A 26,293-nucleotide genomic window follows, 5' to 3' on the forward strand; every position below is an offset into this window, starting at 1 on the left:
GTGAAATATTTAAAGAGGATGAAGAGGTATTTAAAGTGCCGGCAGTGAAGAGGAAGTCGAATCTTTTGTGAGATGGAAAATATATCAAAGAAAAAGGCACATGATGAGACCGTCATTAAAAGTTCTGAGGAAGTTTCGAATGGAAGTGATGTGTCTGGCTCAGAAAGTGAGCGAGATTGTTCTGAAGTGGAAGTTGAGGGAAATATGAGTAAAGATTATAGTGGTTACAGTTTGGAAAGAATGAAACAGTTTCTGCAGCGTACAAAAGGAATGAGGAATGTGGAGGTTATAGATTTTTTTCCCTGATCTTTCGTTATTCATTGACTCAGCAAAAATTCTCATGAAACAGAAAGGTGAAATACGTTTGTCAAATCCTGAGGTGTATCGTCTAAAAAAGATTGTACAAAAAGTGCGTCTTCAGACAATGCATAACGATATGTCACAAGAATAATGAAGCAATGTGCATTTTGTTTTTTGTGCTCTTTTCATCACTCATAATGAGCAATTTTAAAATATCTTCCCTGAATGTAAATGGGGCGAGGGATATAAGCAAAAGAGCGCAAGTTTATGAGTTAATGAAACTAAAAAATATAGATGTTATGTTTTTGCAAGAGACTCATACCACAAAGGAAAATGAAGTCGAATGGATGAAGGAGTGGGAAGGAAAGATTGTTTCGAGTCATAAGACTGCTCTTAGTGCTGGGGTGGCTGTTTTGTTCTCAAAGACCTGCCTACCAATATCTTATGATGTTATTGAAGTAATACAAGGTCGTTTACTTAAGATAATAGCAAAGTTTGAAAATGTTACTATGGAATTGATAAATGTCTATGCTCCTGACTGTAAAGTCAAGGGAAAGAATGTTGTTTCTTGAAACTTTATGTGGTAGTCTGAAACAATGTAATATGGAAAGTTTTCTAATACTGGGTGGGGAATTTAACTGTACAAGTAATGTTTTAGATAGGAATCACATTGAACCTCATATGGCATCAAAAAATAAATTAAGTATGATTAAAACTTTGCAACTTTGTGATGTGTGGATAAATTTTCATTGTAACGAAAGGCAATATACATGGGCTCATGTGAAAGAAAATTGTATCTCTTTAGCAAGATTGAATTTGTTTTATTGTTTTAAATATCAGAAACAATGTTTTACGTCATATTTGTCCTGTTGGTTTCTCTGATCACTCAATGGTAATGGCATGTGTTTTTATTTATTCTGTTAAAATTAAGAGTGCCTATTGGCATTTTAATAGTGCTTTACTTGAAGATGCCCATTTTTGTAAATGTTTTTCATTCTTTTGGTTGGGGTGGAAATCTAAAAAGTCTTTTTACATCAATACAACAGTGGTGGGATATTGGGAAGATGCAGATACAAAAACTCTGTAATCAGTACACTTTTAATGTTACTAGAGACATGGTTCAATCCATAAGAAGTCTTGAGATGGATATTGTGGAACTTCAGACTTTAAATGGAGCCACTGCAAATCAAAATCAATTGCGGGCTCTTAAAGGGAAAAAAACTACTTTAGCAGATCTATTAGGTACAAGGTCTCAGGGGGCATTGGTTAGATCTAGATTTCAGAGTCTTTCTGAAATGGATGCCCCGTCAAAGTTCTTTTTCAGTTTGGAAAAGAAGAATGGCCAAAGAAAAAGTATTCAGTGTTTACGGCCAGATGACGGAAAAGTTTTTACTGAGGTTTCTGACATTCGTAAAAGGGCTGTCAGTTTTTATAAGGAGCTGTATACCCTCAGTTTTGTGGATGGCCAGTTAATGGCTGAATTTGTGGCAGATCATCTTCCAAAAGTGAATGAGGATTCATATGCAAAACTGGTATGCCCTTTAACAATAGAGGAAGTTTTTAATGCTTTGCAGAGTATGAAAAATGGTAAAGCACCAGGATTAGATGGGTTGCCTGTTGAATTTTACAAGGCATATTGGCATTTGTTGGGGGAAGATCTACTTGCAGTTTTAAGTGATAGTTTGGATAAAGGACAACTGCCACTAAGCTGCAGGATAGCTGTTTTAACCTTGCTTCCTAAGAAAGGTGATCTCAAAGAGATAAAAAACTGGAGACCAGTTTCTTTATTATGCACAGATTACAAGATGTTATCAAAAGCTTTGGCAAACAGACTGAAGGAGGTAATTGGACAGGTTATACATTTAGATCAATTTTATTGTGTGCCTAATAGATCAATAGTGGATAATATGTCCTTGATTCGGGATGTTTTGGAAGTCTCAAGACTGTTTGGAAAAAAATGTGGTCTAATTTCCCTAGATCAAGAGAAGGCTTTTGATCGGGTGGATCATCAGTTTTTATAGCATACTTTTGAAACTTTTGGTTTTCCATCGGTTTTCACTGCTTTTATTAAAGTGCTCTATGAGGATATTGAAAGTGTACTGAAAATCAATGGTGCCCTTTTAAAATGCAAAGGGGGATTAGACAAGGATGTGCCTTGTCAGGTGCTTTACTCAATAGCAATAGAACCCATGCTAAATAAAATTAGGACTCGTTTAGATGGTTTTAGCTATGAGAGTACTTTTCCACCTATAAAACTATCAGCTTATGCAGATGTATTGGTTTTAACAAGTGGACAGGATGATATTGATAAATTGGTTGATATTGTTAATATTTATGCAAAAATCTCATCTGCAAAAGTAAATTGGGCTAAAAGTTCAGCATATAGGGTTGGAAAATGGAATGAAGGAGAACTGGTTTGGTCACAAAGAGGTCTTAAATAGCTTGGAGTTTTTTTGGGTGATGAAATGATGCAAAGAAATTGAGAAAATGTTCTGGAAAATGTAGAAGGAAGATTAGGAAGGTGGAAATGGATTTTACCTAAAAATGTCGTTTAGGGGGAGAGCATTGATTATTAATAATTTAGTAGCCTCCTCATTATGGCACAGGTTATCAGTGTTAGAGCCTCCGGTAGGGGTTCTTGGAAAAATACAGGTCAAGATGATACATTTCTTTTGGGATAGATTACATTGGTTACCACGAAATGTTCTTTATCTTCAAGAGGAAGAAGGTGGACAAGGGGTTGTTGATCTTATAAGTAGGAAAGTAGCTTTTAGGCTACAGTTGTAACGGAACTGCAGGACACAGAGGTGAGTGGTTCAAGTGAAAGGGTTTATTAACAGAGTTGGTGAACACACAGCTAAGGTGGACGACGTGGAAATAGGTGAGTGGTGATTCTCCGTGAGTTTGGTGATAGATCGTCAGGATTCTAACAGTCCCTTCTTTCTTTGCAGGTCTGTGGATAACTGGAGTATCAGAGAGCTTGGGGAAGACGGCGTTCACAAGGAGCTGGATCCTGAGAGCGAAGAGGATGAAGAGGAACAGGGCAGAAGGCAAGTAAGACAGGTAGGGAATTTCAGGTAGTATACTCAGCCAGTAGCTTCGTACGAGGTCAGTCCTTGTAGTCACAACAGCTTGCAGCATGTTACTTCAAGATCGGACAATGAAGTGAGCTGAGGGAAGTGCTTTTATGAGCGTGGTGATTGGAGATTGATGAGGTGCAGGTGATGATTGAAGACAAACAGGTGACAGTGATGAGTGACGGGGAAGACGGGCCATTCTGTGACAATACCGGGGAGGGGGGTGGGCGCCCTGGATGTCAGAGGAGGACCTAGACCTAAGAAGGTCATCCAGGGCGGATCAGGAGGTTCGGGAGACCATGGCGGATCAGGAGACTCGGGGAGCCATGGCGGATCAGGAGACTTGGGATGCCATGGCGGGACAGGAGGCTTGGGCAGCCATGGCGGATCAAGAAGCTTGGGCAGCCATGGCCATATTTTTTGGGAAGCCCAAAGGGAATCATGAGGCCATGAGGATTGAGCCATAGTTGCTCCGACCAATGTCCCTAGCAAGGCCACTATGGCTACCAGGATTACAGGTATATAGCCCCCCCAAAAATTTCTTTGGGAATGTTCCCCACAAGGGGCCATACTGGAGCTGCGGGCTCCGTGGGACGCTCAGGAGGGGCGGACACTAGGAGGCGCTCTGGAGGAGCGGGCTCTGTGGGGCGCTCTGGAGGAGCGGGCTCTGTGGGGCGCTCTTGCAGCGCGGATCTCCGTGGGGCGCTCTTGCAGCGCGGATCTCCGAGGATCGGGATCGGCACTCCTGGCAGTGGTCTGGGAACTGGATTCTCAGGGATCGGCACTCCTGGCCGAGACTTGAGAACTGGATTCTCGGGGATCGGGATCGGCACTCCTGGCCGTGGTCTGAGAACTGGATTCTCAGGGATCGGGATCGGCACTCCTGGCCGTGACTTGAGAACTGGCTTCTCGGGGGTGCTCTTGCAGCGCGGACACCTGAGGGCGCTCTTGCAGCGCGGTGCTGGGCGGAACCAGCAGAGACGAAGTAGGGCTGGGCGGAACCAGCGGGACTTCAGGACGGCTGGGCGGGACCAGCGGGACTACAGGACGGCTGGGCGGGACCAGCGGGACTACAGGACGGCTGGGCGGGACCAGCGGGACTACAGGACGGCTGGACGGGACCAGCGGGACTACAGGACGGCTGGACGGGACCAGCGGGAACTCTGGACGGGACCAGCGGGAACTCTGGACGGCTGTTACGCGGGGCCGGCACTGGAGGGCACTTGCGAGCCGCAGGCACTGGAGTGCACCTGCGAGGAGCAGGCACTGGAGAGCACTTGCGAGGAGCAGGCACTGGAGAGAGCACGGGAGCCGAGAAATCCGGGGGAAGAGCCTCATCCAGTAGCCCCCTGTTCAGTGTTGGAGGGACCCTCTTAAACGTGGGTGGCGGAATCATTTTCGCCGAGGACGGCGCAACGTTCATCGCCTGTTGCGGCGGTTTCATCGTCGCCGTGGGCGGCATCCTCTTCGCCGTCTTAAGCGGCAGGACCATCAGCGCCGCGGACAGCGGAATCGTTTTCGACGAGTTGAATGGCGGGTTGCCGATCCCCAAACCTTCCTTACGGGGAACTAAAACTAACCGCCTTATCTTCGGTTTAAGTCCGATCTTCTGTAACGGAACTGCAGGACACAGAGGTGAGTGGTTGAAGTGAAAGGGTTTATTAACAGAGTTGGTGAACACACAGCTAAGGTGGACGACGTGGAAATAGGGGGGGTGGTGATTCTCCGTGAGTTTGGTGATAGATCGTCAGGATTCTAACAGTCCCTTCTTTCTTTGCAGGTCCGTGGATAACTGGAGTATCAGAGAGCTTGGGGAAGACGGCGTTCACCAGGAGCTGGATCCTGAGAGCAAAGAGGAACAGGGCAGAAGGGAAGTAAGACAGGTAGGGAATTTCAGGTAGTATACTCAGCCAGTAGCTTCGTACGAGGTCAGTCCTTGTAGTCACAACAGCTTGCAGCATGTTACTTCAAGCTCGGACAATGAAGTGAGCTGAGGGAAGTGCTTTTATGAGCATGGTGATTGGAGATTGATGAGGTGCAGGTGCGGGTGATGATTGAAGACAAACAGGTGACAGTGATGAGTGACGGGGAAGACGGGCCATTCTGTGACAACAGTTTGTTCAAAAGTTTTTATATAGTCCAAATATATTGTGGTTTGGACCAGCCTGTTGCCTGTTAAGTAAGGTTGGAGGGTGGGGTTTTAGAAGAAATATTTTCTGGACAGATTGTACGAGTTTTCATTTGAAGTCTATTTCTTCCTTGTATGAGAGTGTAAGAAAAGCATGGTGTGTGGTGCAGATTAAAAGATCAATGTCATGTAAGTCTTTGTATTGGTTTTTGAAAGAACCTTTGATTAATGGTGCTCGACTGGAGTTTTGTGGACATACAACTTTATGGTTGATGCAAACGTTAACAAAAGCCAAAGTTGTTCAAATGAAAGACTTAATAGAAGTGGCTGGTATTACGTTGGACAATGCTGATGCACTTGCGCAGAGACTTGGAATTAAATCAACAAGGACAGTCCATCTTTTGTTAAAGAAGTGCCGAGAAAATTTGAGCGAAGAAGATTGGAACTGTGTGTCGAGTAAAGCGCTTCCTGATAAAACGGATCTTTTTCCTTGTATGATGATCTCTAAAAGTGTAATTGAAAATGAAAATGTTTTAATGACCTCAGAGAATTTGAGAGACATATTTTTTGATATGATGGGTGGAAAGAGTTCGTACAAAATTTGTGTGAAGGTGATAAATAAAGATAAATTAAAATGAATGGATACACCATGGAGAGACCATTTAAGTGCTGATATCGAAGTCAAACCTTTTTGGGGCTCTTGTTACAAACCACCATTGACGAAAAATGTGGGTGATCTTCAATGGTGAATTTTACATGGGATTGTTGCTGTAAATGCGTTCTCAGTGTTGAATCCAAATGTGCAAGATTGCTGTCCTTTTTGTGATCAAAGAGAAACCATATTTCATTGTTTTATGTATTGTGAGAGATTAAGACCTTTGTTTGTTTTATTGGAGATTTTATTTACTAATGTTAATGAAATGTTTACAATGATTGTGTTTATTTTTGGTTTTAAATATTGCAAAAGGAAAAAGAGGAAAGGACGGTTGTTAAATTTTATTTTGGGTCAAGCCAAAATGGCAGTTTATATTAGTAGGAAACATAAATTTGCTCATGGCAGTAATAAAAATGTTGAATTGTTGTTCAAGGGACTAATAAAAGCTAGAATAAAACATGATTTTATTTTCTACTCTCATATGAAGAAATTTGAAGAGGTTTGGAGTGTAGAAAATATTTTGTGTTGGTTTGAAAATGACACATTGCAGTTTGTTGAAGAATTTGAGTAATTCTATGTGAATTTTGTAAATTGTACTTGAAGTTGTGTAGTTAATAAATATGTGGTTAAAAATCAAATCTCTCTCTCTCTCTCTCTCTCTCTCTCTCTCTCAATTCAATTAAAATGAGCTTTATTGGCATGACTTGCACAGTATTGCCAAAGCATTGTCCATTACATGAATAAGGAACAAACAATTATATAATAGAACAAGAATAGATCTGGAAAATAATTAAGTAAATATGTACATGTATACTTTTCTTTCTTTTTTTTCCACAAACAAGAAAAATATTTAAGACATTGTTAAAAAAAAAAAAAAAATCAATAATAATAAAACAAAACACCATTGTACAACATGTAAGAAATGATCTTGCTTCAGTTTTGTCCACTGGCTGATAGTCTTAGTTTGTGGCAGGCTGATACATATCTTGCTGCTGTTGTGATCATTTTGGAATTTTCTCCTAAAATGTGACTTAATTTTTCTGCATTTGGTAATGCCATAAAATGTGGTTTAATTTGTTGGAATTTGGTGAAATATGCAGCTCTAATGTTGTGATAGTAATCACAGTGCAGCAAGAAATGTTCCTCTGTTTCCAGCTCTTTCTGCGAGCACAGTGAACACAGTCTCTGTTCTCGCGGCTGTCGTCCTCTCTCTATAGCCAGAGAGTGATCACTCAGTCTGTATTTTGTTAGTGTCTTTCTTAATTTGTGATCTTTTACAGGTATTCAGGTATTCTGCTGGTTTGTAGTCTCTTTTCAGGTGTAAATACAACTCCATCTTCTTTTGTATTTTAGTGGCATCTTTCCAGTAGGTGATGTATTTTTGTTTTTGTAACTGTGTGATTTGGTTGAGTCTGAATGTGCTGTGCTGGTTTGGGTGTAGTGTGAGTACCAGCTGTAAAAGTGCACTCTTCTGCAGGTTCTGCTCCTACCACTGCAGGGCTTTAGCCTGGTAAGAGCTCGGATCACTGTATTTCAGGTGCTGGTGGAATTTCACAGCTCTCTTTTGAATATTAATTAATAGTGGGTATTGTCTCTCTTTCTCTCTCTCTCTCTCTTTCGAGGTGCATGCTGGGAGGTGGCATGAGAGTGGTGTTGGGTGAGATCTGAGCTGTGTGAATTCACCTAGTCTTAATCACGGTTTTTTTTCTTTCTTTTTCTTTTTTGTATGGTTTAAGGTTGATTTTAATCTTAGGTGATTTTGTTGTAGAGATTGTACAGGGAGGGATGGCGTCTCATGAGGAGACGCCGTCTTTGTCCTTGCGCAATGGTTTCAGGTGTGTGCCGGAGGAGGGCGTCACAGTGGAGAACGTGCTCATTTCGACTGGCGGGGAAGTAGGACATGAGAATATTGTATCCGCTTCTCGTATGAATAGAGCTGTAGTCGTGTTCTTGAAAGAACAACATTTTGTTAACCAACTAATTGAGAACGGCCTTGTTATAAATGATAACTTTGTTCAAGTTACTCCGTTACAAGCTCCAACAGCGAAAATTACGGTATCAAATGTTCCACCTTTTATTCCTGATGACGCGTTGGAGCGGGAGTTAGTTCGGTTTGGCAAATTTGCTAGTGGTTTCAAGATAATTACGTTAGGCTGTAAACATCCGTCTTTGAGGCACGTTAAATCTTTTAGAAGACAGGCTTTTATGTTTCTGGACTCTGCTGAAAATACGCTAGATGTTTCATTTCGAGTACGATATGAAGAGAGAACATACGGTCTATGCAACAACTGGTAGTTTAAGGTGTTTCGAATGCGGTGGATTAGGCCATAAAAAGTTTGCTTGTCCACATAATCGAGAGCGGGAACCAGGGAATAACGTTAGTCCTTCTGTTTCGGGAGAAGGAGAAGTGGCGGAGCATACTGCTCAAGTGGAACAAGCAGGTGCATCAGAGGTAAGCGATTTTGTAGAAGCAAATGAGCATGTTGGTAATGATATAGATACTAATGTGAATGAACGTCAACAGAATGAAAATACTGCAAACACTGTAACTGTACAAAATATAAAGGCAGATCATCTAACTGCCGCAGTGTTGTCTTGCTGCTCATCTGCCGCAGACGAGCGGCGAGATAATATTGTGGTAGTTGCAGGGCCCAGTTCAAGTAGATGTGAGGAGCCTATTTGGTTGGGTTCAAGAAAGAGAGAGTTGTGCCTAAGCAATGATGTTAGTGCAATGGAAGATGTATCAGACGAGAATGGTTCTATTGATTATGAATGTGATTCACAAGGAGGTTCTGTTTGTGAACCTGGAGGTGATTCTCAGGATGTATCCATTGAAGATTCCTCTTTGTATACATTAGAGGAAATTAATGGGTTTCTTGATGAGACATTTGGGAAACAAGTTAATATTAAGGATTTTTTTCCTGATGTTGTTAAATTTGAGAGGTCAGTGGCATTTCTGCAAAAGACTGTGAATCTTGATCAGTTGAGTGAAAAGAAACGTTTTCGTTTAAAAAAACATGTTACAGTCATTCGAAAAGGTAAAAGAGTGGATAAAAAGAAGAGGCTAAAGGCTTTCTTGTAAGTGGTTATCCATGCATCACGTGGTGATCTTATCTTTTTTTCTGCTGGTTTCTTTTTCTGTTGTTTTTAATCTATCCTTCCTAAATACATATATGGATCTTTTGAGGGTGGGTTCATTAAATATTAATGGAGGGAGGGATAGACATAAATTAGCTTTAGTATCTGAAGTTATGTTGAATAAAAAGTTACATGTTATTTTATTGCAGGAAACTCATAGTGATATTGAGAATGAAATAGAGTGGGGGAAGTGGTGGAAAGGTCAGCATATACTTAGTCACGGTACAAATCTGAGCGCGGGAGTTGCTCTCCTTTTTTCTCCAGAAAGAAAAGTTAGTATTGAAAAGACAGAAGAATTTATAAAAGGTCGTCTTGTTCTTGTTAAAACTATTATTGAAGGGATGACAATTTATTTTATAAATGTTTATTCACCAAATGTGGGACATGAGCGGTTACAGTTTTTTAGTATATTAACTAATGTCTTAAGACAAGATTTTAGTGATGGAGACATCATTATTGGTGGAGACTGGAATTGTACAGAGTGTTTTAATGTTGACCGTAACAATGTAGAGCCTATGCTTTCCTCCACCCATTTGTCAAGATTAGTGAAAGATGCTGAACTTTTAGATATGTGGAGAATTAAGCATCCATTTGACAAACAATATACATGGGTAAAAATTTTAGATAATAGAGTGAGTGCTGCTCGGTTAGATAGAATTTATGTTTCAAAAAAATTTAATAATAGGGTTGTGGATTGTTGTATTTCTCCTATAGGTTTTTCTGATCACCATTTGATTTTTATTTCAGTAAATATAGAACAGTTTCCAAGAAAATCCTCTTATTGGCATTTTAATGCTAAATTGTTGCAGGATGCTGCATTTTCTGAATATTTTGTGGTTTTCTGGAACTATTGGAGAGAAAAAAAAAATGATTTTGAAAATTTAAAACAATGGTGGGAGGTTGGTAAAAAGCAAATAAAACTTTGCTGTCAACAGTACACTGCATATTGTACTACCACTCAAAGAGAAACTATTAAAGCTTTGGAAAGAGATATTGAGTCTATAGAGACAGAAATATTAAGAAGGAATGATCCAGCTTTTATTGATAACTTACAACAGAAAAAGAAACAGTTAAGTTACCATTTGAATGAGAGGGTGAAGGCAGCTTTGGTGAGGTCACGATTTACATCAGTGACTGATATGGATGCACCAAGTGCTTATTTTTTTCAATTAGAACGTTCAGTGGCACAATATAAGCAGATGACATGTTTACGTCTTCCAGATGGGAAGATTACAAATGACATTACAGAAATGCGTTGTCATGCTGTTGATTTTTATTCCTCTCTCTATAAAGCTGATCACTGCAATTCTGTTTGTGAAGCACAGCTTTTTCATGAACTTCCTCAAATGGACTCTACATCTAGGACTGCTTTGGATATGCAAATTACTTTTCAAGAACTTACTATTGCTGTTGGACAGTTAAAGCCAGGTCGCTCTCCTGGTATTGATGGTTTGACTTCTGATTTTTACAAGCATTTTTGGAAATCTATTGGAACGGACCTCTATGAAGTTTTTTGTGAAAGTTATAAAGATGGCATTTTACCTGTTACATGTCAGCGTGCTGTATTGACTTTACTACCAAAAAAGGGAGACTTGAATTTGTTAAAGAACTGGAGGCCTGTTGCTTTATTAACAACAGATTATAAAATTTTATCCAAATGTCTCTCTAATAGACTTAAGAAGTTTTTACATTTGATAATCCATCAAGACCAAACCTATTGCATTCCAAGGAGATCTATAATGGATAACCTTTTTTTGGTGAGAGATACTTTGGATATCTGCAAATTGTTTGATGCAGAGGTCGGATTGATTGCTTTAGACCAAGAAAATGCTTTTGATCGTGTTGATCATAATTATCTTTTTAATCTGCTTGTTGTTTTTGGGTTTGGTCAAGGTTTTATCAAATGGATACAATTGTTATATACTGGAGCTTCTTGTATGGTTAAAGTGGGAGGTGGTCTAAGTCGGCCCATTGTGGTTTCAAGGGGCATTAGACAAGGATGCCCTCTATCAGGTCAATTGTACAGTATTGCCATTGAACCATTACTTTTTAATATAAAGAAAACTCTAACTGGTTTGTCAATACCCACAATGCCTCAATATTTAAGAACTGTAATTAATGCTTATGCCGACGATGTTAAAGTCTTTGTTAATGACAATAAGGATATAAAAGCTCTGTCTAAAGTCATTGATATATATGAAGGGGCATCGTCGGCAAAAGTAAATTGGGATAAGACTGAGGCTTTTTGGTCAGGTCAAAGGAATTTGGAAAATCTCCCACATCTACCAGGTAATCTAAAATGGAACAGAACAGGGATAAAAATACTTGGTGTGTTTTTGGGTTCTGCTGAGTTTCAAAAGAAAAACTGGGAGGGAATTTTGGAGAGAGTGTGCACCCGATTGTCTAGATGGAACTAGTTGCTACCCCAGTTATCCTACAGGGGGAGAGTTTTAGTTGTCAACAATTTGGTCGCTTCTGCTCTGTGGCATAAATTTACTGTATTACAGCCTCCCGTTGGATTACTTCAAGATATTCAAAGGATGCTGGTGAATTTTTTTTGGTCAGGACAGCATTGGGTTCGATCAGCTGTCCTATTTTTGCCTGTGCAAGAAGGTGGGCAAGGTCTTGTGGATATTAGATCTAGACTTATGGCTTTCCGTCTGCAAGCTGCTCAGAGACTGCTGTAGAACAGTGATATTGCATGGCTTAACACTGCGGTTGCACTCTTGAGGAAAGCAGGCAACATGGGACTTGATAAACATCTTTTCTTAATGGAATTGAATGAAACCGTTTTAACAGATTTGACACCTTTTTATAGATCTATGATGGAAGCTTGGAAAGTCGTTTCTGTTTCGAGACCTGCTGGAATATGTGCAGGTTTTTGGCTGATGGAAGAGCCATTGTTCCAGAATCTTTTTCTACCTTCTAGACATTTATGCTCTGCCAATCTGTCATTGCGGCTAATAGCTGCTGGATGCGTAAAACTTGGTCACATTTTAAGCATCAGTTTGGAGACTTTGGGTGAGAGAACTGGGATAAAATCTATCCGGTTCCTGAAACAGGTTATTGATGAATTGCTTGGAGAGCTGGACTTTGATCAACGACTTTTCATCAACAATTCTAATTATATAAAAGAATGGATGATTGGGTGCGATTATGATTTTCCATCCTTGATGATAAATGCTGACTCAAGGGATTGGCATGAAGAGGAAAATCTTATATTGTCCTTTAAAACACCTCAGCTGGATAATTTTGAGTCTGCTAGTAAAAAGGCTCTGTATGTGACTTGTGTGAAAGTGACCAATGCACAATTTCTATCTGGAGTAATGTCATCAAAATGTCATCAAAAAGCTGGCGGTCACTTTACAAACGTCCAATCGACAAACGGACTGGTGACTTACAGTGGAGGATTGTACATGGTGCGATAGCCACGAACAGACATGTGGTGCACCTCAATCCAAATGTAGGGGTGGGTTGTCTTTTTTGTACTGAAAATGAAACAATTTTTCATCTCTTTGTACAATGTGTACGTTAGAGTAATTTGTTTTCTTTTTTAACACATTGGGTATCACTTTTAGGTGAAGATTTTTCTTATCAATTATTTATTTTGGGGCCAAAATATTTAGTTGGTCAAAAAAATGTTTTGGTTTTATTAAATTTTCTGTTTGGAACTGCTAAACTTGCCATCTGGAAAACAAGGAAAAATAAGATGCTTGGTAAAGATACACTAGATCCTTTGTTGATGTTTTTTGGTTTAGTAGCATCAAGACTCAGGATAGAACATGGATATTATAAACTTGTTGGGTGTTTACCAATTTTTGTGAATACTTGGGCCATAAATGGAGTGTTATGCGAAGTCAATGAAAATGATGATTTGGTGTTAGCTTTTTAAAGTTATTTTGTTTATTTTTTTGGTTTTGGTTATTGTTTATTGTATTTTTTGAAATAGTTTGTTGGTATTATTATTATTCATAGGGGTTTTGTAATAGAGACTGAAGATTTGTGAAATGTATATTGCAGTAGTAACACAGTATGGCATTACCTATATGTTGTAAATAAAGGTGATTTCAATCTCAATCTCTCTCTCTCTCGCGCGCTCTTTCTCTCTCGCGCTCTCTCTCTGTGTAGAAGTAGAAGCGCACGTCAGTTCAGATTCGGTGCCGCAGTTTATCAACACTACACGTTTATCTCCAAGCTGAGAAGTTGCGAGAAAGACACGCGAATACTTGCTCTGTTTTTACTAAATAGCTTTTTTGCGCATCCACACATTTGATCAATTTGAGATTAACAGAAATAATCTTAACTGAAAGGCTGCAAGCGAAGTTGTCGATCTATGGAGCGCCACGGCGAAACTTAAGACACCCTTCTAGCGTACTTACCTAATAATTGTGGCTCGCGCATCATGTCTACGATCAGGCGAAAATTCGGCGAAGACTATCAGGTGGTGAACACCAACCGGGCTATGTCCTTTTCTGCCCCGGCCAAAAGAAAGCGCCAGAGGTTCGTGGACAAAAACGGGCGCTGCAATGTCCAGCATGGTAACCTTGGCGGCGAGACCAGTAGGTACATCTCTGACCTCTTCACCACACTCGTTGACCTCAAGTGGCGCTGGAACTTGCTCATTTTCCTTTTAACGTACACAGTCGCGTGGCTTATCATGGCATCTATGTGGTGGATCATCGCGTACATCCGCGGGGATCTCGGTCACGGCCACGGCCACGGCCACGACGAATCGTACACGCCGTGCGTCGCCAACGTTTACAACTTTCCCTCCGCTTTCCTGTTCTTCATCGAGACTGAGGCGACTATAGGCTACGGGTACCGATACATAACGGAGAAGTGCCCGGAGGGCATCATACTTTTCCTGTTCCAGTCGTTGCTGGGCTCGATCGTGGACGCGTTTCTCATCGGCTGTATGTTCATTAAGATGTCTCAGCCCAAGAAACGCGCAGAGACCCTCATGTTCAGCCAGGACGCGGTCATCTCACAACGGGACGGGAAGCTCTGCCTCATGTTTAGGATCGGAAATCTCAGGAATAGCCACATGGTGTCGGCGCAGATCAGGTGCAAACTCATCAAGGTAGGGCTTTCTGTAGAAAATACTATTAATCTCAATAACATGTGGATGGTGGTGTGTTTGTGTTTGCGCACAGGTTTTAAGAGCACAAAGGCGCATCTTTCAACAATAGCGAAAATATCCTACATAAAATTATGTTGTTCCGAGCGTAGTTAAGAGCAGTGTTGGATGTTTTGATGCTTCACGTGACGCATGGGGAGGGGAGCTTGCATTGATTTTAAACAGAGCTCGCCATACTGTAAAATTGGTCAATGCCTGTTTGCACCTCTAATGTAATGCAATCCGATCTCAGCAGTCTCTGATTTGCATATAGATCTTGTTTGCTCTCAGAACAAAGAGCAATGACGTGCATAAATGAATTGGACACATTCCCATTCTGATTATATGGATTCCCGTGGGAAGCCTTGCGGTAAGAGTAGCATATGCTTCTTGGACACAAAGTACATTTCTTTTGGCTCGATGTAAACTGTCACTAAGCTATTGAAGCCTGAGTTTAAATATGAGCGGAGTGTTATACCAGCAGCTCAGTTCAGCTCAAAAAGTCAGACAGTAGGAGAGTAACACTTTGTAAGGTCCAAGGTCACATTGCATGACCATTAAAAGGGCAAAGATGTTCCTATGTTGCTTAAAATTCCATGCCATCTTAAGTATTTCAAGCGAATCACATGTCCAAGCAAATACAGTGTGTTATTTCATGAGTTACCATATCACCTACCCAGCTCATCTTTCAGCTGTACTTGGTAAAACAAATTACAAAAAATAAAATAACCAAAATAATTACTTGACAGAAAATACAAAAAGATCTGAACTGGAACACAGCAAAATAAAACATTTTAATCAATGTTTTTGGTTTGTTTTTAGTAAAAATATCTATAGGCTTCATTTACATAAAATAGCTTGAGAAAATGGATGAGATTACTATATTACATCTGGGTTTCAAGAATATATCTTGCATTATTATTGTTTTATTTAGCTTTTTGACAAATTTATTTTTTTGTTGTTGTTTTTTAGTTAGGTTTATGCAAGTCATAAGTCTTTTTTTAACACACTTTTGCCATAACTTTTTTACACTGGACAATCTTCAAATGGCAGAATTCACCAGTGCATCTCCAGTGAGAATGATGTAAGAGCGAGAGAACACATGGGGAAAGGGCAAAGAAAATGCACTCCAGGATTTACGATAAGCAATACGCAAAACATGGGGCTGAAAAGAGCACAGAAGGCGGCTGTTGGAGTGGGAGGCTGTGTTCTGAGAAAAGAAGATCATGATTGACACATGGCTCTCACCACACCACAGTAGGCGCAATGCAGTGAGCACGGGATGACGGATGGTTGACTTCATAAGCACCTTCCTCCCTTCCATTTTGCCCTTGCTTGTTACTGACCTATTCAGAGCACTAAAAAAACCCAGCAACCCATCTATCGCTCTCAGAGCGGCCTGCAGCGTAAGCACTCTGTCCTGCTCCTGAAATTTACAGTCTCTTTTTCTTTCCTTTACTGTTTACTATAGCTAATGCCTGAGAAGTGTTTATACCATAGTGTTTTTACTGGTCTTGAGAGCGGCTCAAAAAGATAATGATCAATATTTTGTAAATTAAAAGGTTGTCAATCATTGAAATTTGCAACTCCCTCAGGTCAAAAAAGTTCATTTGACGTCCATGCAATACACACAAACAAACAAACAAACGAAAAACCCATCTGCACTCGTTTGTCTAAACTGAAAACTGCATGCTGTGTTCCATAAGCTTTGACGTGTTTCTTTCTAGAGATATTTGAAAGAAAATCATGTGGACTTTTGCATGCGAAGATGATGGCCTCCCTCGAGTTTTGTGGTTAGAATGGCAAGGCTTTCTATAGCATCTCACTCAGGTTGAGGGATTTGACAAAAATTATTAAATATCACCAGGGACTTCATGCTGGGTACGAGCTGCGAGGAACGAAGATAATTTTTGTCTCAAAGCTCTCTACCTCTGAACTCCAGGGAACTGTCTTGCCTCCCCTTGCAGCCTCGCTTTGAAAAAAGACGTTAAAAATTGATCTTGTCATAGCCTTTCATTCCCCCCTCCCCCCTGTTTCTGCAAAGTTTGACAAGCATATTTGTTTAGCTGTAGTCTTGGTTTTTGGGCATTTCCATAATATTCTTCTATAATTAAAACCACCTTTTATTTATAACATCTGTCATAATTATGAGATTTAATTTTTTTTTTTGGAAGTGTTTACATCTAAATGTGTAAAGTATTCACAAAAACATTTAAAAAAAATTAATAAAAAATAGCTAACTATTACAATTAAATTTGCAAGCAAAAGCAGAGAGAGAGAGAAAAAAAGACACCTCAAAAGTTACATTGATGACATTCTGATATGTGATGTGCTTTGAGATCACACACATATGTGGGAAGTGCAATCCACACTTAGTTTCAGCAGCAGTCAAGGACTGTCAGCAGATGTTTCTCCACTACCTTTATCACACCAGCAGATGACACATCTTCTGTTCCCCTTTGAAGGTTTTGCTCTTGTGTATTATAACTTCCTTAAAATAAGAACGTGTGTGTGTGTGTTTGTGTGACAGTGGCATTGCAACTATACTTGTGAAAAATCTCACTCTTTTCCTGAGAACACCACTGTGATTGGTGCTCTCAGTCTGTTCACCATCTGTGGCCTTCGGCACAGGCAGCCAACCCCGCTGACTTCACTGCCAATCTCTAATGTTAAAATGGAAATGCAAGGCTATGTGTAAAGGTATATTAACAAACTGTGGTTGTTGACTGAAGATGCCCTTTAAATGATTTTGTTGTGCATGCAGACATCTGTAAATATTATATATAAAACCAGAGGTATATGTCATGTAATTTTGACCCTTGTTCTGTCTGTGGGTGGGTAGTTGACACGGTCAGGACACAGCTGTCACTGTCATATTATACTTGAATGAAAACTCTTTTAAATAGCCGTACTGTTTCATATTTGATTTTATAACCTCATATGTCTACATGGAATATCTGTAGTTTTAAAAATGATTGTTGGACCACTGGTAAACAGCAAAAAAATATGACTAAAAAACAACAACCTCGGACCAGAAATGGTGACTAATCTAAAATATACACTTCTAAATATACACTTACATATATTAAAAAAAAAATCTTAATTACAATGTAGGTATTTGATGTAAATTAGCTTATTGATATAATTTTTTAAATTACGAATTTTCAATATATTTTCTTTTTCATAATGTTATTAAAAAAATATTTAAACAACGTTTAAACAAATTTATTCATAATAGTCGTTTGCTGACCTTAAAGGAACAGTCCACTTTTTTTTTAAATAGGCTAATTTTACAACTCCCCTAGAGTTAAGCAGTTGAGTTTTACCGTTTTTGAATCCATTCAGCTGATCTCCGGGTCTGGCGGTAGCACTTTTAGCTTAGCTTAGCATAGATCATTGAATCGGATTAGACCGTTAGCATCTTGCTCAAAAATGACCAAAGAGTTTCGATAATTTTCCTATTTAAAACTTGACTCTTCTGTAGTTACATTGTGTATTTTCTCAGCCGATATGGCTAGGAACTATACTCTCATTCCGGCGTAATAATCAAGGAACTTGGCTGCCGTACCGTGAGTGCAGCAGGCATAATGATATTACGCAGCGCCTGAAACTAGTCCTCAGCTAGGTAACTAGTTATGATATAGCTGGGGACTACTTTCAAGCTTAAAAGCTAAAAGTGCTACTGCCAGACCCAGCTGAATGGATACAAAAACGGTAAAACTCAACTGTTTAACTCTAGGGGAGTTGTAAAATGTGCCTATTTTCAAAAAAAAGTGGAGTGTTCCTTTAAGATCTGCTGGTCTTTTTTAGCTGGTTTAGCTGGGCAGCCACGGTCTCTCTAAAACTGACCAATAGATCAGCCTAACCAGCTTGAGAGATCAGTTACTTCCGGCAAAACGTTTTTAACAAGGTAAAGAGTGATTCAGGTTCCTGAATTGTAGATGTTATACAATCCCAGTAAAGTGTGCTAAATCACAGTAGTTAGCTACATCCTGCACAACACTCACACTCATCCTCTAAAGTCTAGGCAATTGTATCATGCAAACTGTGCTCAGTACTGATTTTTGGGGCATATTTGTGCTGTTACCTGATTTGCATAATTCATTCAGTGAATGCAATACAACAACACCACATCAGTGTGTGCAAATAAACATTACTATCAGCACTATTAATTTTTAGTTCACCCCTGAGCACCACAGGCTGACAACTTTATCTACAAAATCCTCTGAAGTGTATGGCGAGATTAAATGTAGCATTACAAACTCTAGTATATGAAAAAGAATTCGTGAATGTGCCTTAACTGCTTATCTCACCCTGTGTTTGCTTTAGTCTCGTCAAACCCCTGAGGGAGAGTTTCTACCGTTGGATCAGCGGGAATTGGATGTGGGATTTGGAACAGGTGCTGACCAACTTTTTCTTGTCTCCCCTCTCACAATATGTCATGAGATCAATTCCAATAGCCCTTTTTTCGACCTGTCTCAGCGTTCCCTCATGAATGAGCAGTTTGAGATTGTCGTCATCCTAGAAGGCATTGTAGAAACTACAGGTTAGTATCAGACATTACCACAATGTGACAAACACACACACACACTCTCTAACAAATTCAAAACATATTATTTCGTTAACTTCATCTTAACAATTCGAGTAATGTGAATCATTTGTAATTGCAATGCTGAGTATTACATGCACCACAACACACTGGTTCTGTCTAGCAGTTTGTGTTTAGCAATTATATTGTATTATATTGATATATTCTGTTTCTGTCTTTTCATTCTGATATGAATCTATGGCTTCCCTTTCAGGCATGACGTGCCAGGCACGAACTTCTTACACAGAGGACGAGGTTCTGTGGGGTCACCGCTTCCTCCCCGTCATGTCACTGGAGGAGGGATTCTTCAGGGTGGATTACTCTCAGTTTCACAACACTTTTGAGGTGCCCACTCCTCCATACAGTGTGAAGGAGCAGGATGAAAAATACTCCCTGCCCTCCCCCGGTCCTGTTCTCTCACCCACAGTGCTTGATGGTCATAATCGCAGAGAGCGCATCTTCTCTTTCAATGGGGTTCCTCACACCGAAGAACCTGGTTCCAAATTACCCAGCAAGCTCCAGCGTATGAGCTCTAAGAATGGAAAAGAGGTCCTTAAAACCGGAAGCACGCAGCCAACAGAAAAGGCCTCCAGCATGGGTGACCTGCCCCTCAGGGTGCAGCGACTCGGATCCCTTGTGGGTCAAGTGGAAGCGGAAAATCAGCTCCAGCTCAAACCTCTTAAGCTGGGTTCAGAGGCCCACACCCAGTCGGCAGGAGAGCTGGAGCATCACAGACTGGTCCCAATTCCTGCTCCGGTCCCAGGGCCTAGCCTTAATCCGTTGCCTTCATCCAGTGGCCGACCCGAGGACAACCTCCCCCCAAAATTACGCAGAATGAATGCAGACCACTGAATGGGTCTTTCTTTATTTCTCACACAGAGATGACCATTGAGGCTTAGGAGGTAGATATAATTCTCTATCATTTAATATTGAATAATATTTATTTAAAAATTACTATAATGTGATTCTTCTTCTCTATGCTTATGGAAGAGCCACGTCCCTTAAACTCCCTGCTTTGCCCTCAGTAATATGAGTATTGTAGATTTTCCTAATTCAGTTTGAATTCAAATAAGCTTCAGCTACTTTTAAATGATTAAGCACCTTTATAGTATGAACAAAAATATCACATGCATTTATTTATACAGTATAAGTTATTTATTAAGTATTTATTTAGAGGAACTTTACTGATGTACAGGCTTTAATTGTGTAAGGCTTTTTGTCACATTACTGTCAGCAATATATATATATATATATATATATATATATATGTGTATATATACTTTAAAATTCATGTTTATTGCAACCAATGTTATAAGAAATATTGGTATGTGAACTGTTTTCATCGATACCGAAAGTACTGAAATAACTTTATTTCTTTGTCAAAACATTTTTCTTCATTTGAGAACATTTTCAAATGTCTCTCATATTGTTTCGTTGGAAGACACTGTGCAAAGATGAAAATGACTGTGCTTTTGAATCAACATTTCTGACTATTTTAATAATTTCATTATTCATTTCTATGAAACAGTACAATAAAAAAATTGGAAAGCATTGTTTTGATGTTTCTGACTGGCATCTACAAGTATGCCAGTTATATTGCCCAGAAAAGCTAACCAAGGCATGACACATTTAGCGTGTAACTGAACCTTTCAATCAGGGTATTTGCATTAGGTCCCATCTGTGTTTAGGGCCAGAGACCTGTGCATCTTCTAAAGCTAACACTAATTATCATCTCCTTGGAAACCTTGTGATCTTTACCTCAGGCAGTAGGCAGAAATGAAAGTAATTGAATTTATCTCCAAGAAAGAGTAACTCAGTACAGGGACGTGCCATAAACTGCCATTACTCTTAATTAGACGCATGGAGGTTCATTACCCATGCAATTAATTTTTAAGGAAACGCAGCAGCAGCCGGAAATGTGAAATAATAGTACAGTTTATCATGGCTGGCACACAGTAAGTCCATGCATTTAATTCCCATTAATGTAAACCATAAGGAAAAAAATAATACAGGAAATAAATTTCCTAATTCAGTTAGTGTCAACATAAATCAGTTTGATCAGTTTGAAACTTGAGCATTAGGAAATCAACCTAATTTACATGATTAAATTATCTTATTTGAAAAAAAAATGCCTTTGTAATTCAACATTATTTCATAAACTGAATACCATGAGTTTGGGTGTAAATTCTCCATTCACTTGTACAGGGTCATGAAGCAAATGACCAGAGAAAGTGCTTTTCCATCATGATGGAGCTGACCCTCACTCTGATGGAAAGGTTATTTTCCTCTGTTTGACTGGGTGCCAAGAGACACTGCAGTCATGACTGAGACGAAGTATCGATCGCTGGGCGCCATCACATCAGCTTGGACAAATGTTACATCTGAATAATATCTTCTCTAGAGATGGAGCAGCATAGAAGCGTGTAAATGTTCTCAGAAAAAGGGCAAATGGGAATCATGACCAGAGAAGTCTGATATACCCGAGTCAGTACAGCCGTTTCAACACAGTGGCCAGTATTGATGGTAAGAGTCTTTACAGTATACTTGCCCATTAGGGTCAAACAGAGCCTATGCATCCAATTCAAGGTACTTTCATACTATGTACCACATATACAATGAAGAACTAGACTGTGATAATAAAAAGCACTTTACCCAAAAGTAAAAACTCTGTCATCATCAGTGCCGATAGCCTCATGTGCAAGTGTGCCAAGTTTGAGTCCCAGTTCACATTTTTGTTCATACATTGATGGTCAATGGGCTACAATGTTATTTGGTTCCCAATGTTCTTCAAAATATGTTCTTTTCTAAATAAAGGAATAATCAAAAATGTATGACCTGCTTTTTAAGTAGGTTGATGTGCAATATAAATAAATTCCCCTATATAATACATCCACCATTTGCATTTGACATGTAGCTTATGTTTTTTGACCTATTATGTACTAACAACAACACAGAAGAAAATTATTTGGTCGAAAAAAAGTGCAATTTAACTTCGAGGAGTCTGGTTGTAAAAGCTGCTGCATTTTAAATACCCAAAGAAACTGGACAAAGGTTTACAGATAAGAATTTGTTGGTTTGTGTTTTTAATCTATTAACTCAATATTACAGGTTTCATAAATGGTTTTGTCTTGTTGTATTGTATTAGTGTAGCAAAATCATCTTTAGTCCATTGCAGATTTAAATATCCATACATGTGTATAACTGGTGGCAACTTGCGCTCCGTTCCAATATGGCAGATGGCTTATACGTATTGAGGCCCATAGAAACATCTGCTAATAATGCATCCACATATGTACATATCTATGATTTGAACACCCTTCTCATTTGATAAATATTCAATATTAATATTCAAACAGCTTTTCTCCAACTCAAACTTGGATCGAATTTCCTCCAACAGCTCAAGGATAGATCTAAAATTTTAGCTACATTTTCCTGTCCAGACTGCACCTTACATGTTTTACCATAGTGCACTGTTTAAAACATACTAGAGCCATCTTTCATTGAACCTGGTCCTGAGCAGCCCTGTTCTCAATTTTAATGCAGTAACAGTATTTTTCCATTGAAGCATAATTTTCACAGTCATGCTCCCCATGTGCTCTAGAACACAATTCCAGATGCTCATTAATACCTAATGAGCTCAGTAAATTCTGTGTTAAACCAAACCACACACACACACACACACACACACACACACACACACACACACACACACACACAAAAGACATTAGCCCCTCGCCATGTGAATAAGCAAGGGTGAGGTGATACCATAGAAAGAAAAGGAAATCGTTTGTGGAGTATCCATGTTCACATGCAAATTCTTTAAACCCCTCTAGGCCTGACAGATGCTCAGTGGAATCTGCCATGAAACTCACTTTTTTTATTATTTCAATGCCAACTGCTTGAAAGTACAGTCCTTTGTTATTTTTCAGTATCTGTCAGTATTTTGTGTAAACTGTATTTGAAATGCATTCTCTGATGGCCCTTCAAGGTGGTTGAAAAAAAGGCACCGTGAAGTGTCTGCAACTCCATTTCACATCAAGCTTCCTTTCGAAAAAGCCGGAGACACAATCCTGAGCAGTCGATGACATATTTACGCTGCAGGCTTGGCCTTTGGCATTCTAGAGAAAGTGCACGGTCAGCTATGGCCCTGAATCTTAATCAATAAAAACTGCTTTCCTTTACAGCTTCAGTTACAAGTATTTGCCCCTCTCTCAAGATGGAAAACTTTCCATAAGGTCAGGAGACATCCAGAGTCCTATCCTTGTTAATATGTTGATTTAATAAAATGCTTTAATCAAGTTTCTCTGCATTTACATGAGGAAGTCATAAGATTCTGCTGAACTTCAGTGACAGGTGCCACACTGATGACAAAACCTAATTAAAGAAAAATAAATGCTTGTTGTCACATGTGCTTCATAAACTCATTTTGAGATGAGTTGTAAACACAAACTCTAACGAATATTCAACATTTCCACCATAATTGCACAGAAGAAAAGATATTTTGTCAGTAAAATACAAAAATTTTAACAGTTAAGCAACTTAATAAAACAGCAAAAGTATTATAACAAAAATATCAAACCATTGTTTCAGCCAACAAATACTATAAACTGAATACATTTATAGCATTTAAAATTTGATAACTTGCCCCATTGACAGTTTTTTACCACAGTTTTAGGTTGAACCTCTTAGTTAAAAATGATTTACATCACATAGCTGATTCTTGTCTTGAGTTTTTTTTTAATTAGACGTATATACAAAACCACTGCTAAAAACACATTTGTCATATTATGACACAATGTTTAATATTATTAGTGAAATGTGCTTGTTTAATGTGCTTAAATTCATTCTCAAAAAGTCTGATTTTGAGTAAGGACTATTTGCATTTGACTTTGAATTATTTTGTGCAGTTAAAAATAGTGTCAGTCATCTGTCGTGTGTGTCATGTGTTCCCGCCTCATGTTTCCATATCTGGTTTGTTTCCTGTCCTTGTTAAATGTAATCATTAGTTAATTCTTGTCCAGTTGTGTTTGTCTAATTATCTATGATTTACCTGTGTATTTATAGTCAGTTGGATTCCGTCTGGTTTACTCGTTACCCCCGGTGTTTCCTGTCTGTAAGCCTTGCCTTGTCCTGCCATGTCTTGTCCTGCCATGTCTTGTCCTGATGTCTACATTAAAGACTATTATTTGAGTTTATGTCCTCGTCTGCGTGTTCCTGTTTCCTCCTCGCGTGTGCACCGTGACAGCTAGATAGCTCAAGGATAGCACTTGTTACTGCACTAACATTAGCAAAGCTACTGCTCATTGAACAAAGCATCATTGTAGCACATGCAGTTAACCTACCATAAGCTCTGCTCTTCTGTACAATGGTAATGACAGAAACTCAAACATAACAGAGTCTTTCAAATGTCAAACATAACTGAACAATAAACATTAACGCTTAAGTTTCCTTAAAAGAAGAGGAAAACGTATTTCATGGTTTTATCACTGAAATGTTCTCAGTATTTCCTATAAAACAATGAACCTCAATTTCTTTATTAACATATACACACTATTTTTAATTATCACCTTAATTATTTAAAATGAAAATTACAAGACCCATGGTTAATTTTTTATAGTGTGACAACTAGCCCCGGTCTCTTCTGTTTCACTGAATGACTGAACCAATCAAAAAATCTGGTTGCTTGCTATGACAATTATGGGTGTAGGCTGAATTTGTGCGCCTGACAGGTTTGTTGAACGATTCCTGTGGTGAAGCACTACAGTGAAGAGTTCCTGTGCCAAAATCATTAAAACCCACTTTATCAGCCCTGTTATTATTCTTCTCTGCTGTAGCAGAATAATTAGCTTCCCTTAGCCAACACTTTCCTAAAACACAATTTACAACCAGCTATTTTCCACATGTTTAATCAGAAACTGGTGTATTAAAATGTAATGGACCTGAAAGTTAATTTCTGACTAATACATCAATATAATATTCATTCTCACTGCACATTTGCTAGCATCTAATAATATGTTGATATATAATTAAACTGTAATGCATTGTTTATGGGCAAAGCCCTGGCTGAACTACTTGTGCTGTCTTGCTTAAATTTTATTATTTATGGTATGACCAAAAATATTTATATCTATTAATTTTCCTGAGAACTGTGTCTACACTCCATAGAATACATGCACACTAAATAAACATGCTTTTGAAATGTAAAACATGGCATGCCAGGACCTTGACTTGCTAATGTGGAGAGCACACAACACAAAGCTTTAATCTTCAGCATTTAAGTGCAGGACTCTCTCCAGAGCATTTTTCAATGGAAGTGCATGAATATAGCCTCTTCTAAAAGAGTCCATTTTAAATCTCCAGATTTAGTGCAGTTCATAAAAATCTCAATTTTCCATGCATCTTGATGTAGCTTTTCAATTACAGTTTACATAAATTAGACCCCACTACACACAGATCTCAATAATTTGTACATGAAACACAACAAAACGAGGATAACCAGTGAGAAATAACCTTGTCCAGCCATTTAAATTAGCACCTCCTAAGATTATAAGACACAAATCAAACATTTTGCATTAAAATTCAACATCAGTGAATATTTGTTTATTTAGAATTTCCTTCTCAAGCTTCACCCCCACTTTACTCTTAAATGCATGCTTTAACATGCCACTTTAATTGTACTACATGTTCGTGAGGGGATTGCTTTGAACTTGACAAGGACAAAAATCAAAAGCAAGCATGTATAGTACATATTTGGCCTTTTTTAAATTCCTTTGTTACAGCAATTCATTTTGGGGTTGACCTCCCCAGGTCAAATCAAAGTGTTTAATTCTCTGTAATTCTGAATAGGAAATCTAATGTTTTTGAAGTGTATTTTCCACATATAATCAGTTGTATTTTTAAATGAATTAAAAATGATCATTTCCACTTCATTCCAGAATGGTTTCACCTACACCACGACTAAATTATTTATTCTTAATGCCATCCATCCATCTTCTTCCGCTTATCCGGGGCCGGGTCGCGGGGGCAGCAGTCTAAGCAGAGATGCCCAGACTTCCCTCTCCCTAGACACTTCCTCCAGCTCTTCCGGGGGGACACCGAGGCGTTCCCAGGCCAGCCGGGAGACATAGTCTCTTCAGCGTGTCCTGGGTCTTCCCCGGGGTCTCCTCCCAGTGGGACGCGCCCGGAACACCTTCCCGGGAAGGCGTCCAGGAGGCATCCGGAACAGATGCCCGAGCCACCTCAGCTGACCCCTCTCAATGTGAAGGAGCAGCGGCTCTACTCTGAGCTCCTC

At 39.2% G+C, this 26,293-nt stretch overlaps 1 protein-coding gene across 1 annotated transcript; it reads left to right on the forward strand.

Moving 5' to 3' along the window:
* Positions 1-13,700: 13,700 nt before the first annotated feature.
* On the forward strand, positions 13,701-19,854 carry LOC306852216 (G protein-activated inward rectifier potassium channel 1-like; the record flags this gene model as incomplete). Its single annotated transcript, XM_079388913.1, has 3 exons — positions 13,701-14,378; positions 18,744-18,960; positions 19,217-19,854. The coding sequence occupies 3 exons, from the start codon at positions 13,701-13,703 to the stop codon at positions 19,852-19,854; spliced, it is 1,533 nt and encodes a 510-aa protein (XP_079245039.1).
* Positions 19,855-26,293: the final 6,439 nt, after the last annotated feature.

Source organism: Barbus barbus (genome assembly GCF_936440315.1).
Source record: "Barbus barbus genome assembly, chromosome: 32".
NCBI classification, from domain to species: domain Eukaryota; kingdom Metazoa; phylum Chordata; class Actinopteri; order Cypriniformes; family Cyprinidae; genus Barbus; species Barbus barbus.